At 46.5% G+C, this 16039-nt stretch overlaps 1 protein-coding gene across 1 annotated transcript in view; it reads right to left on the bottom strand.

Moving 5' to 3' along the window:
- Window positions 1-16039, bottom strand: part of LOC144506482 (immunoglobulin superfamily member 3-like) — a 225883-nt gene that overhangs the window by 74031 nt on the left and 135813 nt on the right. The window contains exons 3-4 of the mRNA XM_078232661.1: window positions 3294-3701; window positions 346-735 (exon numbers count right to left, since the gene is read on the bottom strand). Of these exons, the coding sequence (XP_078088787.1) occupies window positions 346-735; window positions 3294-3701 (798 nt within the window). The remainder of the gene's footprint in view (window positions 1-345; window positions 736-3293; window positions 3702-16039) is intronic.

Raw genomic sequence — 16039 nt, 5'->3', positions numbered from 1 at the left:
GGAAAGTTTTTTTAACAGTTTCTTTCTGTACTGATAAGAGCTGCATCACTAAGCAACAGTATTTCCACACAGCCTGAAGCAGCCTTGACAGTGTGATAACCGCAACTTAACTCTGATTAGATACTTTCAGTTTAAAATATGAGACAACATTAGTTGCAGAGAAAGACCGCTTGTGACGAAAAGCACCCCGACTGGAGGCACTGCTGCCTCAAATCAACTTCTTTGTCCGACTGAAAATGTACACAAAAGAATGCTGGAATTGCTCTGCAGTTATTCCAAGCTACCAAAAGATCACATACTGTCAATTCTTCAAGGGACAGAAGCAATTTTTGGACAGTCACTTACTGACAGGCTGGACATTGATTAAAACTTTAGTAGATTTGTTGGTGTGCCTGGCAATGAACTCTCCTGTAACCGTTTTCTCATGCTCAGTGGCTCGACAATGGTATTTGCCGCTGTCCTCCAGTTGCGCATGGTAGATTTTCAGCAGGTAGGTTGTATCTGTCTCCTTTGCAAACCTCACGTATCCCAGATGATCTCTGGCTGTGTATTCAACCTTGACTGTCGGTACAGCGTTACGGCCAATGTTGGCAATCGGCGTGCCATTAAAAATCCACAGCACAGAGAAATATCGGTCCTGTATGTTTTGAGCCTCAATGACGCATCTTAATTCCATGGTATCTCCAGCTGTGAAAACTCTCCTTTCATTCTCCAGCTGAACATTGAAGCTCTTATCTGTAACAGAATGTGGACATGCAGATAACATTAGAGCATGGGAATTCAGCAGTGAAGAATTGCAACCAAAAGCTGGTTTGTCACTCCCCAGACTGTCTCAGATTGTTCCCCATATCTGCAGACTGCAGTTTGTCCTCCCAAACTTCAAAGCCTCTCTGCCTCCCTTCAAAAGGTTCTGACTCTTGCTGGGATATTACACCTGCTCTCCAGTGTAGCACTGCCATAGAGTCATAGACATTATGGCACAGAAGGAGGCCATTCAGTCCATTGAGTCCATGTCAGCTCTCCAATAGAGCAATCCGCTCAGTCCCATCCTTCAAATGTCTACCCAATTTCCTTGTGATGTCATTGACGGTCTCTGCTTCCACCAGCCTCGTAGGCATCGAGTTCCAAATAATTACACTCGCTCCATAAGAAAGTTCCTCCTCACATCACACCCCCGCCCTTCCCCCCCAGCCACCGTATCTCTTGCACAAAACCTTACATCGGTGTCCACTTGTCCTTGTACCATCAGCTAGTCGGAACAGGTTTTGTTGTCTTATCCAAACCTGTCATAATCTTCTACACCTCTATCAAATGTCCCCCCAATTTCCTTTGCTCCAAGGAGAACAATCCCAGCTTTTCCCACCTGACCTTGTCGCTAACATCCCAGGAATCATCATAGAAACCCTACTGTGCAGAAAGAGGCCATTTGGCCTATCAAGTCTGCACCGACCACAATCCCACCCAGACCCTACCCCCATGCCCCTACATATTAACCCACTAATCCCTCGAACCTACACATCTCAGTACACTAAGGGGCAATTTTAGCATGGCCAATCAACCTAACCCGCACATCTTTGGACTGTGGGAGGAAACCGGAGCAGCCGGAGGAAACCCACGCAGACACGAGGAGAATGTGCAAACTCCACACAGACATTGATCCAAGCCAGGAATCGAACCCAGGTCCCTGGAGCTGTGAAGCAGCAGTGCTAACCACTGTGCTACCATGCCGCCCCTGCCGAATCATGCTGGTAAATCGCCTCCTTTCTAAAGTGGGATGACCAGAAACGGACGCAATACTCCAGTTGTGACCTAACAAAAGCTTTATGAAGGTTCAGCATGTCTTCTCTGCAACACCTCTATTTTTATGAAGTACAAGATCCCATTTGCATTGCTATTGGAATGGCCATTCCGGTTGAATCAGCCAAACAGCAAGTGTGAACTAACAGGCCTGAGCTTTTCCGATTACGCAGATGGCCTGATGTAGGCAGGAACTGCATGGTGCCTGTACACATGGGTGGTTAGTGGGACTGCCCTCTGAACATCACAGGTGGCAGCCAATTCATGGCTACAGATCAAAAGCTGCCAGCCTTCTGCAGTGGCACCAGGAAATATGGACATGATTGATGAAGCCAGGGGCCTTGCAACCTACATGAGATAGGCACAAATATATTTTTAAAAAGACAGTACTGAGTGCTCCAGGAAGATTGATGGGACTGCAGGAACTGCCTATCCTGCTTGAGACCCCCGCCTCTTCTGCTTTAACAAAGCGACCCAGCACTCCCACCTACTCTCCCCCTTCACCCCCTGGGAGGCTGCATCCATTTAGCCTCCTAAAGCAACAGGAAGTCAATTCATCCACTTACATACACACCAACCAGCCAGTGTCACTGAAACAGCAATGAGGAACAGAGACCCTTCCCTGAGCTGTTGAATGGCAGTGTCTCTCAATAGTTGAGTACAACTAAAAGTGACCCAAATTGGCAAGTGCGCTACCATCTAAACCAAGCATTTGTTCAAGTAACTGAACTGGATTCATCGTCCAATATTTCTTCTCCAGTCCCTTGCTTAGCCTCTGCTTGGCATCAATGGCCAACATGGTCTGAATTTCAGAACACACAACAATCAGGAGATAACCATCCTTTGCTGCTCTGGAACCCTTACTTTGACCTGCTAGCTTTGCCCTTTTCACAACTTATATTATATGCTAAGAACACACTGGACAGGAGTTTTTGGATGGTAGGGTGTCCTGCCCTGCCAGCTAAAGTGTCAATACTGCAGCCATTTAAACATTCAGTGGGGCACTAATTGGCTAAGGTCAAGGTTTCTGTCTCCATCTGAGAGGAGAAGTGTCACCTTAGGGAATAGTCCCTCTGTAGTCCCAGCAATGTTGGGTACGAGTGGTGGCCACGGGTGGGACTACAGCCAGTCCCTGAAAAAGAGGAGCTAACAGAAGGCCTGGCTGAAGATATATTTGGCATATTGGTGAGGCCCAGATAGAGGAATAAGTGGAATGGGAGGCTGTGCTTGACAACCTGGGTTGGCAGGGAGGAGAAAGTGTGAAAGCGATTGCCTTCGATGGGTACAAGGGACTCCAAAAGGAGGTAAAACCCCTCCCTCCTTGCCCGACACCAGCCAGCGCAGCTAAAGCTGCCACTTAAGGGCCTCAGATCAAGGCCAGCCAGGTAGGCAGGCAGACCACATGCTGGTGGAGAAGGATAAAATTTTACCCACTATTCTCGATACATTAACTTAATAGCTATACTGGTCACTGCCTTTGAGTGGTAACTACTTACCAGTAGCTTTTATATTCACCATTGTTTTGTCAGTGCGTTTGGTAGCTATGGTGTACCAAGACCTGTCCGGGTCTTGGATCCACTCTCTAGCCTCACAATAGAACTCTCCCTGATCAGATGCTTGCAGTTGGTAGATGGTGAGTTTGAATGAAGTCACTCCAATCTTATCCAGTCGTACATCTCCCGATGCCTGTCTCTGCTTAAATGACTCTCCAGAACGTAGGATGAAATCTCGAGTTAGAGAGATGACCTTGAGATTCTGATCTCCCTTCTGTAGGTACCATGCGACAGCCACGTGCGTGTGCTGGAATGTTTGCTTGGATACTTCACAGACCAGTTCCAGGGAGTCACCTTCTACTTTACTCAGGGTCTGTGGTACCGATACTGCACTCAGCGTGTCTGGAATGACTGGAAGAGAAAGAGACAAAAATGAACAATGGGGTGCACACATCTCCAACATCAATGGAAAAAAGTGAAGTTAGTGCCGGAGTACCTGAGAGTTCGATTCCTAATAATTTGAGAATAAGGTTTGTTTAATTTCTCAGATGAGCAATGCTAGTACACTTTGCAGGCTCGCGGAAGTAAAACAGGAACAGCCTGTCTCACAACTCTGAAATGTACTGAATTCTAAACCCCCTGGAGATTGATTATAGGACCATTGATCCTCACCATGGAAGTGCTCACAGGTGAATACTCTTCTTTATGGTTAAGGAATGTTATAGCTGGGATATGAAGGTTGAGTGAGAAAAATACATTGAGTGAGAAACTAGGGAAGAGATGGAGGTTTGCATTATTCACGGGGTGGTGGGGACTGGGAGGGAGGGTGAAATCAACCAATGGACTTGTTTTAACAGTGGTATTAGGTTCATAGAATCATAGAATCCTACAGTCCACGAGGAGGCCATTCAGCCCATCGACTCTGCACCGACCACAATCCCACCCAGGCCCTATCCCCATAAACCCATGTATTTACCCTAGCTAGTCCTCCTGACACTAAGGGGCAATCAACCTAACCCGCACATCTTTGGTCTGTGGGAGGAAACCCACACAGACACGGGGAAAATGTGCAAACTCCACACAGACAGTGACCCAAGCCGGGAATCGAACCCAGGTCCCCGGCACTGCGAGGCAGCAGTGCTAACCACCGCGCCACCCATATTCATATTCTTTCATTTTCTAAGAATGACATCATTGATGTTAACACATGCATGCACTGAAACTATCAATAGATATTAATACATTTTCTAAAATGAGAGAGAGAGAGAGATTTCAGACAAATGCATTAAGTATTTGTGTATTTTTATCTCATGCTGTAATTCCAATACACGACTCTAAGTAAAAAGCATTAAGTTCCACATGGTCACGGCAGCTTTCCAGGACATTTTGCTATCTAATGTCCGTGTGTTATGGATCACTGAGGCCCAGCAAGATTTTAAAACCGCTAGGTCCCAGGTCTAATCAGATGCTCTGCTGAAAGGAATAGGCATTAGTTTCAGCAATGTCATGTAAGTGTTCCATTGCCATCCAGGGCTAACCGGAGTTTGCAAATTTGATTGAAAATGTCCATAGGCACACCTTTGGTACCTGCTTCTTCCGTGCAGCTGGGAGATCAGGTTCTTACTCTCCACTGGGTGTGAGGTTATGGTTGCCTGGAGGCAATCTCCATCCCTTCCCACCATCCCCCAGGACTCAACTTGACCCTTTGTCCAATCTTTTAAAAAAACCTCACCCTTGCTTCAGAGATCCAGGCTGCTCTACGAGCATGGATGCTCCTCCCCCACAGAACAAGTTCACTTGTGCCACCTGGGATTCAGTGCACCTCATCTTACTCAGTGTACCGTCCGCCCAGAATCCACCCGGTTCCTGCTGAGCCGGAAACATGGGATCTACTATTTAACAAAAAATGGCACAACTGAGAGACAACGCTGTAATTTGCTGACATTACCCATCCCTGAGGAAATTTGGGGCCACTGTTTCCATCTTTGATTTGATGTATTTTTGTCATGTAGTGGGATAAAGTGAAAAGTATTGTATCTTACACGCTACACAGACAAAGCATACCGTTCATAGAGTACATAGGGGAGAAGGAAAGGAGAGGGTGCAGAATATGGTGTTACAGTCATAGCTAGGGTTTAGAGAACATTATTAGAGAGTTTAAAAGAGATGGAGTGCAGTTTTAAAAGCATAGAACAAGAGTAAAAGATAGGATTAGACTGTTTGCTGGGAACAGCTTGCAAGAAGTTGCCACGCTCTGGCATCATCTTGAATGTACCAAAAAAACTGATTGAATTTTTAAAATGGTCATTAAACTCTAGGATAGGTATATCAGAAAACTAGAATGCCATTGTGGTCACTGGGATTATTTAATTTCTTGTTATGAACATGTTACAAGAAATATTGTATTTAAGGCAAAAGGCTTCAGTTGTGTTCTTTTTGCTTGATACTAAATTCATTACCTCAAATTATTCCAACAATTTACACCATCAGTAATTTGTAATTATAAATTTTTTACTCTTGACATGCAAATTAAAATAGAAAAATTATTCATGGGATGTGGGCATCGCTGACTAGGCCAACATTTATTATCTATCCCTAATTGTCACTGAGAAAGTGGTGGTGAGTTGATTTCTTCAACCATGTGCTGCAGTCCATTTAGTGTAATTCACCCACAGTGCTATTAGGAAGGGAGTTCAAGAATTTTGATCCAGCTGAGCTGCAGTAATGGAGATATAGTACCAAGTGAGGATGGTGTATGGCTTTGAGGAGAGCTTGAAGGTGGTTTTCCCATGTTTGCTTCTTGGAAGTGCAGCAGAGAGGGAGAGATTCGCGAGAGTGCTGCGGGTAAGCGCTGTTATTTTTTAACTTACTTTTTCACGGGTTTTTTCTTTAAAAATATCTAAACCCGGAAGTGGTCGCGCAGGGAGGTCTGGGAGAGAGAGATTTTTTTTAAAAAAAGTTACTCACCTCAGTGAATCGGCCTCATTGCTTCTTGGAAGTGCAGCAGAGAGGGAGAGATTCGCGAGAGGAGTGCTGCGGGTAAGCGCTGTTATTTTTTAACTTACTTTTTCGCGGGTTTTTTCTTAAAAAATATCTAAACCCGGAAGTGGTCGCGCAGGGAGGTCTGGGAGAGAGAGATTTTTTTTTCCCAATAAATTGGAACAGAGAGGAATCCCGATACTCTACACTTGTAGAGTATCCCACCCTCCCTCCTCCTCTAACCTAAAAAAAAAGACCCAGTGAGAGCAGGGCTTTGGAGAAAACAGGAGGAGGAAAGGTAAGTTTAAAATTTTCATTCACTTTTTTTTTTCCCTGTGTGTTTAAAGGGGCAATTATGAGTGTGAGGCCAGTATGTTGTTCCCAATGTAGGATGTGGGAGGTCCTGGAGGCTCCTAGCCTCCCGGACGACCATATCTGTGCTGGGTGTGTTGAGCTGCGGTTCCTAAGGGACCATGTTAGGGAACTGGAATTGCAGCTCGAGGACCTTCGCCGGGTTAGGGATAGTGAGGAGGTCATTGACAGGAGCTATCGGCAGGTGGTCACACCGGGACCACGGGAGGAGGGTAACTGGGTAACAGTGAGGAAGGAGAAAGCTCGGTTGATGGTGAGCACCCCGGTGGATGTGCCCCTTAATAATAAGTACTCCTGTCTGAGTACTACTGGGGTGGACAGCCCACCTGGGGGAAGCAGCGGTGGCAGTGTCTCTGGAGCTGAGCCTGGCCCAGTAGTGCAAAAGGGTAAGGAAAGGAGGGTAGTGCTAATTGGGGACTCTACGGTGAGGGGGTCAGATAGGCGTTTTTGCGGACACAGACGGGACTCTCGGATGGTGGTTTGCCTCCCTGGTGCAGGGGTCCGGGATGTCTCTGGTCGAGTCCCAGAAATCCTGAAGGGGGAGGGAGAGGAGCCGAAGGTCGTGATGCATATAGGTACTGCTGACATAGGTAGGAAGAGGGAAGGGGTCATGAAAAGAGAATATAGGGAGTTAGGTAGACAGCTGAGAAAGAGGAATGCAAAGGTAGTAATCTCGGGATTGCTGCCTGTGCCGCGGGAGAGTGAGAACAGGAATCGGTGGAGAATGAATGCGTGGCTGAGGGACTGGAGCAAGGGACAAGGATTTGGGTACTTGGATCATTGGGACCTCTTTAGGGGCAGGTGTGACCTGTTTAAAAAAGACGGGTGGCACTTGAATCCCAGGGGGACCAATATCCTGGCGGGAAGGTTGGCTAAGGCTACTGGAGAGACTTTAAACTAGAAAGATTGGGGGGAGGGAATCGAAATGAGGGGACTGAGAGCGAGGAGGTTAGCTCGCAAATAGATAAGGAATGTAAACAGGGTAAGAGGGAGGTTAGACGAGTGATGGAGAAGGGAAGTGCTCAGGCTGAAGGTCTGAGATGTGTCTATTTTAATGCCAGGAGTGTAGTGAATAAAGTGGATGAGCTTAGAGCGTGGATTGCTGCTTCGAATTGTGATGTGGTGGCCATTACGGAGACTTGGATGTCTCAGGGACAGGACTGGGTGCTTCAGGTGCCGGGTTTTAGATGTTTCAGGAAGGACAGGGAGGGAGGCAAGAGAGGGGGGGGGAGTGGCACTGTTGATCAGGGATAGTGTCACGGCTGTAGAGAAGGTGGACGCCGTGGAGGGATTGACTACGGAGTCTCTGTGGGTGGAGGTTAGGAACAGGAAGGGGTCGGTAACGTTGCTGGGTGTTTTCTATAGGCCGCCCAATAGTAACAGAGATGTTGAGGAGCAGATGGGGAAACAGATCCTGGAGAGATGTAGGAATAACAGAGTTGTCGTGATGGGAGATTTTAATTTCCCAAACATAGATTGGAATATCCCTAGGGCTAGGGGTTTGGATGGAGAGGAGTTTGTTAGGTGTGTCCAGGAGAGTTTCCTGACACAGTATATGGATAAGCCTACTAGAGGAGAGGCTGTACTTGATCTGGTGCTGGCTAATGAACCTGGACAGGTGGAGGATCTCTCGGTGGGTGAGCATCTTGGGGATAGCGATCATAATTCTATCTCCTTCACGATAGCATTGGAAAGAGATAGGATCAGGCAGGCTAGGAAAGTGTTTCTCTGGAGTAAAGGGAAATACAGTGTCATCAGGGAGGAAATTAGACGGGTAAATTGGAAGGAGGCATTCTTGGGGAAAAGTACCGAAGGAAAGTGGAGGATTTTCAAGGAATGTTTGTCTGGAGCTCTGCATGACAACGTTCCGATGAGACAGGGGGGTGTTGGTAGGGTACGGGAACCGTGGTGCACGAAGGTTGTGATGAACCTGGTGAATAAGAAAAGAGAGGCGTACAGAAGGTTCAGAGAGCTAGGAGGTGTTAAGGATTTAGAGGAGTATACGGGATGTAGGAAGGAGCTTAAGAAGGAAATTAGGAGAGCGAGAAGGGGTCATGAGAAGGCCTTGGCGGGTAAGATTAAGGAGAATCCCAAGGCTTTCTACAAATATGTCAAGAGTAAAAGGATGAGATGTGAAGGCATAGGACCCTTAAAAGGTGAAGGGGGAAAAGTTTGTGCGGAACCGTTAGAAATGGCGGAGCTGCTTAATGAATACTTTACCTCGGTATTCACGGTGGAAAGGGATCTGGGTGGTTGTACTGCTGGTTTGCGGTGGACAGAAAGGATCGAGCATGTGGACATAAAGAAAGAGGATGTGTTGGAACTATTGAATGGCATCAAGGTTGGTAAGTCGCCGGGACCGGATGGGATGTACCCCAGGTTACTGTGGGAGGCGAGGGAGGAGATTGCGGAGCCTTTGGCGATGATCTTTGCATCGTCGATGAAGACGGGAGAGGTTCCGGAGGATTGGAGGATTGCAGATGTGGTCCCTATATTCAAGAAAGGGAACAGGGACAGCCCGGGAAATTACCGACCGGTGAGTCTAACCTCAGTGGTTGGTAAGTTGATGGAGAGGATCCTGAGAGACAGGATTTATGATCATCTAGAGAAGTTTAGTATGATCAAAAGTAGTTAGCACGGTTTTGTCAAGGGCAGGTCGTGCCTTACGAGCCTGGTTGAGTTCTTTGAAAATGTGACCAAACACATTGACGAAGGAAGAGCGGTGGATGTGGTCTATATGGACTTCAGCAAGGCGTTCGATAAGGTCCCCCATGCAAGACTTCTTGAGAAAGTGAGAGGGCATGGGATCCAAGGGGCTGTTGCCTTGTGGATCCAGAACTGGCTTGCCTGCAGAAGGCAGAGAGTGGCTGTGGAGGGGTCTTTCTCTGCATGGAGGTCAGTGACCAGTGGAGTGCCCCAGGGATCTGTTCTGGGACCCTTGCTGTTTGTCATTTTCATAAATGACCTGGATGAGGAAGTGGAGGGATGGGTTGGTAAGTTTGCTGACGACACCAAGGTAGGTGGTGTTGTGGATAGTTTGGAGGGATGTCAGAAGTTGCAGCGAGACATAGATAGAATGCAAGACTGGGCGGAGAAGTGGCAGATGGACTTCAACCCGGATAAGTGTGTGGTGATCCATTTTGGCAGATCCAATGGGATGAAGCAGCAGTATAATATGAAGGGTACCATTCTTAGCAGTGTAGAGGATCAGAAGGACCTTGGGGTCCGGGTCCATAGGACTCTTAAATCTGCCTCGCAGGTGGAGGATGCGGTCAAGAAGGCGTACGGCGTACTAGCCTTCATTAATCGAGGGATTGAGTTTAGGAGTCGGGAGATAATGCTGCAGCTTTATAGGACCCTGGTTAGACCCCACTTGGAGTACTGCGCACAGTTCTGGTCACCTCATTACAGGAAAGATGTTGAAGCCATTGAAAGGGTGCAGAGGAGATTTACAAGGATGTTGCCTGGATTGGGGGGCATGCCTTATGAGGATAGGTTGAGGGAGCTTGGTCTCTTCTTCCTGGAGAGACGCAGGATGAGAGGTGACCTGATAGAGGTTTACAAGATGTTGAGAGGTCTGGATAGGGCAGACTCTCAGAGGCTATTTCCAAGGGCTGAAATGGTTGCTACGAGAGGACACAGGTTTAAGGTGCTGGGGGGTAGGTACAGAGGAGATGTCAGGGGTAAGTTTTTCACTCAGAGGGTGGTGGGTGAGTGGAATCGGCTGACGTCGGTGGTGGTGGAGGCAAACTCGTTGGGGTCTTTTAAGAGACTTCTGGATGAGTACATGGGATTTAATGGGATTGAGGGCTATAGATAGGACTAGAGGCGGGGATGTGATCGGCGCAACTTGTGGGCCGAAGGGCCTGTTTGTGCTGTGGCTTTCTATGTTCTATGTTCTATGTGTCTGCTGTCCCTCTCTTTCTGAGTAGTGGTTGTCACGAGCTTGGAAGGTGCTGTGGATAGAGACTTGATGTGTTGCTCCAGTGCATCTTGTAGATAGTGCACACTACGACCACTGTGCATCGGTGGTGGAGGGAGTCATGGTCATAGAGTCATCGGGTGGAATTTTCCTGTCCTGCCCGCCACAGGAATCGTAGTGGGCGGGGGACAGACCATACAAAGGTGGGTTGACCTTGGGCGGGATTTTCCGGTCTTGGGGTGATACTTTTTAAAGGTTGTAAGGCTTCCAGCCTCCATTACCTTCCCAGGCAACGCATTCCAGATTATCACCGCCCTCTGACTGTTTTTTTTCTCAAATCCTTTGAATCTCTTGCCCCTCACCCTAAAACAATGTCCCCTCATGATTGACCCCTCATCCAAGGGGCGTAGTTGCTTCCTATTCACCCTGTCCAAACCCCTCAATCTTATACACCTCAATCGTGTCCCCCTCAGCCTTCTCTGCTCTAAAGAAAACAATCCAAGCCCACCTAGTCTCTCCTTATAGCTCAAATGCTCCATTCCAGGCAACATCCTGGTGACTCTCTGTACCCCGTCTAGTGCTTTCACATCCTTCCTGTCGTGAGGTGACCAGAACTGCACACAGTTTTCCAGCGGTGGCCTAACCAACATTCTATACAGCTCCAACATAACCTCCTTTCTCTTATTTTCTATGTTACAACTGATAAAAGCAAGTGTCCCATTTGCCTTCTTAACTACTATATTCAACTGCTCTGCCACCTTTGGGGATCTGTGAATAAGTACCCCAAGATTCATCTGTTCCTCTGAGCTTCAAGGATATGGAGTGGATGTCGTGGGGTGCCAATCAAGTAGTATTGTTTTTTTGTGCTGGATTGTGCCAAGTTTCTTGATTGTTGATGGAACTGCACTCATCCAGGCATATTGAGAGTATTCCATTACACTCCTGATTTGTGTTTTGTAGATGATGGGAAAGCTTTGGGGAGTCAGGAGGTAAGTTATTCGCTGCATAATTCCTTACCTCTGCACTGCTCTGATAGCCACAGTATTTATTTGGCTGATCAAGCTCGGATGCTGGTCAATGGTAACCACAAAATGTTGATAGTGGAGGATTCGGCAATGGTAATGCCAATTTCAAAGAGAGATGGTTAGACTCTCTTGTTGGAGATGGCCATTGCCTGGCGCTTCTGTGATGTGACTGCCACTTATCAGCATATGGACATGAATGATTCAGTGTCTGAGGAGTCTTGAATGGTGCTGAACATTGTGCAGTCATTTGCGGACTTTTGACCTTATGATGGAAGGAAGGTCATTGATGAAGCAGCTGAAAATGCTGAAAAGGCCCAGGACACTAACCTGAGGAACTCCTGCATCAATGTTCCAGGACTGAGAGGACTGACCTCCAACAACCACAACCATCTTGCTTTGAATAATAGAATCATACAATCCCTACAGTACAGAAGTAGTAGGCCATTCGGCCCATCGAGTCTGCACCGACCACAATCCCACCCAGGCTCTTTTCCCGTAACCCCACAAATTTACCCTGCTAATTCCCTGACACTAGGTTCAATTTAGCATGGCCAATCAACCTAACCCGCACTACTTTGGTGTGTGGGAGGAAACCGGAGTACCCGGAGGAAACCCAGGCAGACATGGGGAGAATGTGCAAACTCCACACCGTGACCCAGGCTGGGAATCGAACCTGGGTCTCTGGTGCTGTGAGGTAGCAGTGCTAACCACTGTGCCACCGTGCTGCCCCAAACCACTGTGCCACCGTGCCACCCTTTGCGCTAGGTATGACTCCAACAAATGGAGAGTTTCTCTCTCCTCCCCAGCCCCCCCCCCCCCCGCCCTCAATTTCCATTGACCTCAGGTTTGCTAGGGCTCCTTGATGTTACATTTGGCCAAATGCTGCCTTGATGTCATGGCAGTCACTCTCATCTCACCTCTGGTGTTCAGCTCTTTTGTCCATGTTTGGATCAAGGCTGTAATGAGGTTGGGATCTGAGTGGCCCTGGTGGATCCCAAACTGAGCAGGTTGTTGCTAAGTAAGTGCCACTTGATAGCACTGTCGATGACACCATCCATTACTTTGCTGTTGATTGAGAGTAAACTGATGAGTGGCAACTGGCCGAGTTAGATTGTCCTGTTTTTTATCGACAAGACATACCTGGACAATTCTCCACATTGACGGGTAGGTGCCAGTGTACTGGAGCAGCTTGGCTAGAAGTGCAGCTAGTTCTGGAGCTAGTTCTTAAGTACTATTGCCGGAATGTTGTCATGGCCCAAATGGCTAATCTATACTGAATTAAAGATACAGGGCCTGAAATGAGCCTTGCTCTGTTTCAGAGGTAGAGGTGTGATGGGCAGGACTTTGAATTCCTGGTACAACAGGGGGTTGATCTTGTCAATGTCCTGAGGTTAGTTCATTTAAGTAACTGTGTTGGAATAGAATGAGAGTCTTGTCCAACCAGGACAGTAACCAGAAGGCCTTAAAACCCAAGGATAGGAGTGGAGGGAGGAGTGGGTAGGTGCAGGGATGCTGAAGGAAGGTCACAAGCAGACTCAGAGCAGGAATTATTTTTATTCATTCATGGGACATGATCATTCCTGGCTGGCCAGCATTTATTGCCCGAAGGCAGTTGAGAGTCAACCACATTGCTGTGGCTCTGGAGTCACATGTAGACCAGAACAGGTAAGGATGGCAGATTTCCTTCCCTAAAACATTAGTGACCAGATGGGTTTTCCTGACAATCGACAATAGTTTTATGGTCATCATTAGATTCTTAATTCCAGTTTTTTAAAATTGGAATTCAAATTCCACCACCTACTGTGGCGAAATTTGAACCCAGGTCCCCAGAACATTCGCTGAGTTTCTGGATTAATAGTCTAGCAATAATACCACCAGGCCATTATCTGCATATGGTTCATGAAGGGGAGAGGAAGGTGGCTCCTTACAAAAGAATATGAGAGTTTCAAACATTGTAGACTACACTGTGGAAGTGGTGCTTACTAAAAGGAGGGATGGAGTCTCGCCATGTCACGTGGAAGGAGCTGGAAAGGCAAGTAACAGCACCTTCATAATAACAAGAACCATCACCCCTCCACCCCCGAATATGTAGGAAGAAATTTAACAACCTCACTGTGACAGCAAGGGAATGTGACCTGCCAATTAAATACACTGCCAACTTGCTGATGCCCTCGGAGAAGATGCAACACTGTCTGTGCTCAAAGTTGAGATTCAACATCGTTGGGATTACAAAGAATACATATTGTTCTCTCTATGAGTCAGCTTGTCTGTCATAGTCCCTTCTGTTTAACATTCCCTCACATCTTGCAATACATGCTAGCCCTTTGAAGCTCATCTCCAATGTTACATCCTTCTATTTCACTACACACTGACAGTCAAATGTGATAAACATCAAAGAGTGCTGCTGCTATTTAACATTCATGAATTCTTCTTCCATTAGAGGTTGGCACAGAGAGTTGTCAGAGAGCAGCAGGTCACAGGTGGAAGCTGCTTGTGAGCCAAGCAAGTGACCCAGTTAGAGGAAAATGCCAAGCCCATCCAAAGAGTAAACTCCTCGGGAGCTGGAAAACCTGGAGGCTTTGAGGCACAAAATCAATTTGTGATGCAGAATTCTTCTAATGGAGACTGTAGTTATGGAAACAGAGACACGCATGACAGAACTATGACTAAAAGATGATAAAGATAGCAATGAGTGGCAGCAGAAAACTGATAACGAAAGCTTTCCTTTTGTTTTTTCCGAATTAGGAAGCCAAGAGCCAAGAAGTGAGGCAGTGGCTGACAGTGGCCTTAGACTTTCACCCATCCCATTACTTACACCCTCACCTGTCCAGATAAAGTGACTGGCAATCAGCAATGTAATATAGATGGTGAAATGTTCCCACCACAGCCAATGGTGAAATATGAATTCAATAAAAATTTGGAATTAAAAGTCTTATGATGACCATGAAACCATTGCTAAATATGGTAAAAACAATCTGGTTTATTAATCTCCTTTAGGGAAGGAAATCTGCTGTCCTTAATTGGTCTAGCCTACATGTGACTCCAGAGCCACAGCAATGTGGTTGACTCTTAAATGCTGTCAGGGATGGGTAATAACTGCTGGCCCAGGCAGCGATTCCCACATCCCATGAATGAATAAATTTTTAAAAAGTTAGTCACAGAGCACAAAGAATCCAGAGGTTTAAACTTTTGACAGTAGGGCCTGATATTACTGAGCGGAGTTCAAAGTATTGTTGCTGTTAAGCAAGTAGCCGATGATCTCAAGATTTTGACAGCTTCTCAGACATTTAGCTATTGACTGTCCTACAACCACCTCCTCAACCCTCAACCCCCCCCCCCCCCCCCCCCCCCGCCCCCGACTCCCCCAAGAATTCTTCACAAGTGAAATGGTCCAAGCAGAGCCAGCCTTTGGCTGAGCTGATGTTCAGTACACAGCCCATTGCAGTCTACTGCAGACCTCAGCATTCATGGACACCTTCATCCCACAAGGTTCTCGATTTTCCTGAGGTGCCAGCCGCACCCACAGTCCCGGTTCCTCAGGTTGCACTTAAATAGAACGTTTGATACAGGTCTTCAAAAAAATGGGAAGTTCACCAGAATACAGTGAAGCGTCATTATAAAAAACACACAGTAAATGGCTTCTTTTGTTTGGGGAATGATTCATGCTGTTTTCTGCCTTAAGGAAATAGTAAATATGATGTTATACTTTGTAGTTACTAATATAGTGACTTTGAGCACTTTACTAACTCCCATTCTTAAAGAGTTTTGAATGGAATTCATATAAAGGTTTGTTGTGCAGCACAAAGATTCTCTTTGTAAGTGTGTGTTGATAAGCAGTGCTTTTATACTTCAGTGAATGAGTCCTGAATAAAGCAGTCACATCTCTCCAGTTGTTTTGGTTCATTTGCTTTTGCTTAGCCTGATATTCATTCTCCATGGGGGTCAGCAGTCTTCTCCGGCACGACAAATTGTATGTCCTTTTGTATTGCAGAGTGTTGCAAGATGCAACAGGCTATCAAAATCTGTGATATCACATGTGGAGCATACTTGAGGGACCCCTGTGAGTTATCCAGAGAACCCTTCTTTCAGCATCCCTAGAATTGCACCCCAGGAACTCCTGTACTCATGTGAGCTTCATTACGTTTCTCCTTGGTTGCACTGGGTCTTCTCAGGAGTGGCATCAAGAGCCATGGAAAGCCATGGGCAGAATTTGTCTTCAAGAAATCATCCAAATAAAAACACTGCCTTCACAGAATAAATTAGAGCTGTTGTTTTACTCAAAGCAAAATCTGAAGTCATCATAATAAATAGAGTATAACAGGATGAGAAGGAAGTGAAGCAGTTGCACATATGAAGGCATTTGAAATGACAGATATTTAGTGGCAGTAAATTAAATGGTCCATTTTAGATTCTATCTAATGTTCATTACCTCCATTTATTTGTTCCTTTTC

The sequence above is a fragment of the Mustelus asterias genome, chromosome 17 (assembly GCF_964213995.1).
Source record: "Mustelus asterias chromosome 17, sMusAst1.hap1.1, whole genome shotgun sequence".
NCBI lineage: Eukaryota > Metazoa > Chordata > Chondrichthyes > Carcharhiniformes > Triakidae > Mustelus > Mustelus asterias.
Note: the sequence above shows the minus strand (reverse complement) of the source record. Positions and strands in the feature narration are given on the sequence as shown.